At 30.1% G+C, this 1,068-nt stretch overlaps 1 protein-coding gene across 1 annotated transcript in view; it reads left to right on the top strand.

Moving 5' to 3' along the window:
- LOC106101489 (tetra-peptide repeat homeobox protein 1-like) overlaps positions 1 to 1,068 on the top strand; it is a gene marked incomplete in the record, with an annotated part of 2,868 nt that continues 1,800 nt past the window's right edge. The window contains 2 exon segments of the mRNA XM_013280732.1: positions 1 to 116; positions 975 to 1,057. Of these exon segments, the coding sequence (XP_013136186.1) occupies positions 105 to 116; positions 975 to 1,057 (95 nt within the window).

Below are 1,068 nucleotides of genomic sequence, written 5' to 3' on the forward strand. Positions count from 1 at the left end.
CACAGGCCTTATATAAAGTAATTTCTTTGCAAACAGGGTACACATGACCAGTGGTCACCGACAGTGTTAGTTATCTAAGTGTTGTGCGTGAACTTACAAGCAAAATGAAAGCCTTCGTAAGTGTAATTTGAGTATATTATTCAATAATAAACAAAGATAAACAGATTAAAATAATAGCACAAAATTAAAATTAAAAAAAAAATTAGAACAGGTATTTAAAAATTAATAAAAAAAAAATTGTTACAAAAACATTAGTGTTTGAAAATAAATGGTTATTAATTTTAAACCATTAATCAGAAGTAAATATAATATTGACTACATTATCTAGAAGAACTTAGAACTGAAGTTGTTTGAAATTAAAAAAAAAAGTCCTTAATATTATACCTTGATTAAGTTTCAATTGAAAATTGAAGCGTTCGCGTAATAACGTTTTTGGTTAAACATTACAATGTATTTTAAAATACTCAAAACCTTTCAACCTCGTAAACTAGGCTTATTTATTAGGATAAGAATTAATTTAACTAGACTAATATTTTCAAACCCAAGACCTTATAATCATAGTTATACTGCATTGCATTAAAATAATAGATATCTATATGAAATCGAAAGCAATAACAAAAACAAACTGCATTTATTGATTATCGCTTATAATATTCGTAGCTGTTTAATCATTCAATTGACAATCGGAATTTCGTTTTCGTCCACCCCGGGACGCATGCTAAGTGGAATGAAGTCATCACACGTAACGTGGTAAAAGTCGCTCATTGTTTTCATTCGGCACATAAAGAGTGAGTGTTTTTCGATCAAAGATTTTGAGAACGAAAATTGTCTCTTGAAAAAAGATCTAATGTAAATAGTAGACACATTTTTAACAATTTTAAAATAAAATTTATGAAATGCGTACTGTTCTTCTACGTTTTTATTTTGAAATGCCTAATCCTACCCCATTTTAAGTTAAGAACGTCCTTTTCTAGGTCGCAATCCTCTTCATGACGGCATCAGTTCTCGCTGAACCGAGCAAAGTCATTCAAAAGCGCAGTGGACTGGTAGGACACTATGCTGCTGCCG

Source organism: Papilio polytes, unplaced genomic scaffold (assembly GCF_000836215.1).
Source record: "Papilio polytes unplaced genomic scaffold, Ppol_1.0 DF823980.1, whole genome shotgun sequence".
Lineage (NCBI taxonomy): Eukaryota > Metazoa > Arthropoda > Insecta > Lepidoptera > Papilionidae > Papilio > Papilio polytes.